Source organism: Plectropomus leopardus, unplaced genomic scaffold (genome assembly GCF_008729295.1).
Source record: "Plectropomus leopardus isolate mb unplaced genomic scaffold, YSFRI_Pleo_2.0 unplaced_scaffold89807, whole genome shotgun sequence".
NCBI lineage: Eukaryota > Metazoa > Chordata > Actinopteri > Perciformes > Serranidae > Plectropomus > Plectropomus leopardus.
In genome coordinates this window covers 1-716 of record NW_024699014.1, presented here as the reverse complement: position 1 = coordinate 716, position 716 = coordinate 1, and the positions used below count along the sequence as shown (strand labels likewise).

Below are 716 nucleotides of genomic sequence, written 5' to 3'. Positions count from 1 at the left end.
TATGCATTTACCTGTATATCTACCTGTATTTATTCACCTATGTATCTGCCTGTATGCATTTACGTGTGTATCTGCCTGTATTTATTCACCTGTATATCTACCTGTGTGTCTGTCTGTCCAGGTTTGTCCAGAGGAGTCCTGTCACTTTACTTAGCAGCAGCATCATCGTTCACATCATCCAGTGCGCTATCGCTGCCACCTCATTGGACCACCGAGACGCCAACTGCAGTGTCATGAAGTTTGTCCGAGACCTGATCCACACCGGAGTGTCCAACGACGTGAGTTCACTGTAGAGGACGTGTCCAATATGTCTCTGTCCTCTGAGTTTACTGCAGAGGACATGTCCACCACATTTCTCTTCTGTAAGAATTTACTGTGGAGGACATGTCCAACACGTCTCTGTCCTCTGAGTTTACCATGAAGGACATGTCCAACACATCTCTGTCCCCGCAGCACGAGGAGGACTTTGAGGTGAGGAAGCAGCTGATTGGTCAGGCCATGGAGCAGCACGGCCAGCAGCTGGTCACTCAGCTGATGCACTCGTGTTGTTTCTGTCTGCCGCCGTACACGCTGCCCGATGTGGCCGAGGTGCTGTGGGAGGTGATGGTGTTTGACAGACCGGTGAGTATTCAGAGGGCTGCCTGTCCAGGTGACTCACCTGTTGGCCCTCAGGTGTGCTCATGTTCTGCCTTCTGTTCCAGACGTTCTGTCGCTGG

The 716-nt window shown here is 51.4% G+C and overlaps 1 protein-coding gene across 1 annotated transcript; it reads left to right on the top strand.

The window, feature by feature from the left end:
• Nucleotides 1-53: 53 nt before the first annotated feature.
• LOC121940550 (transportin-3-like) lies at nt 54-703 on the top strand (the record flags this gene model as incomplete). The annotated part of the gene is made up of 2 exons (XM_042483297.1): nt 54-278; nt 454-703. Coding segments are annotated over exons 1-2 (475 nt in total), but the record flags the coding sequence as incomplete, so codon positions are not given.
• Between the last annotated feature and the right edge of the window lie 13 nt (nt 704-716).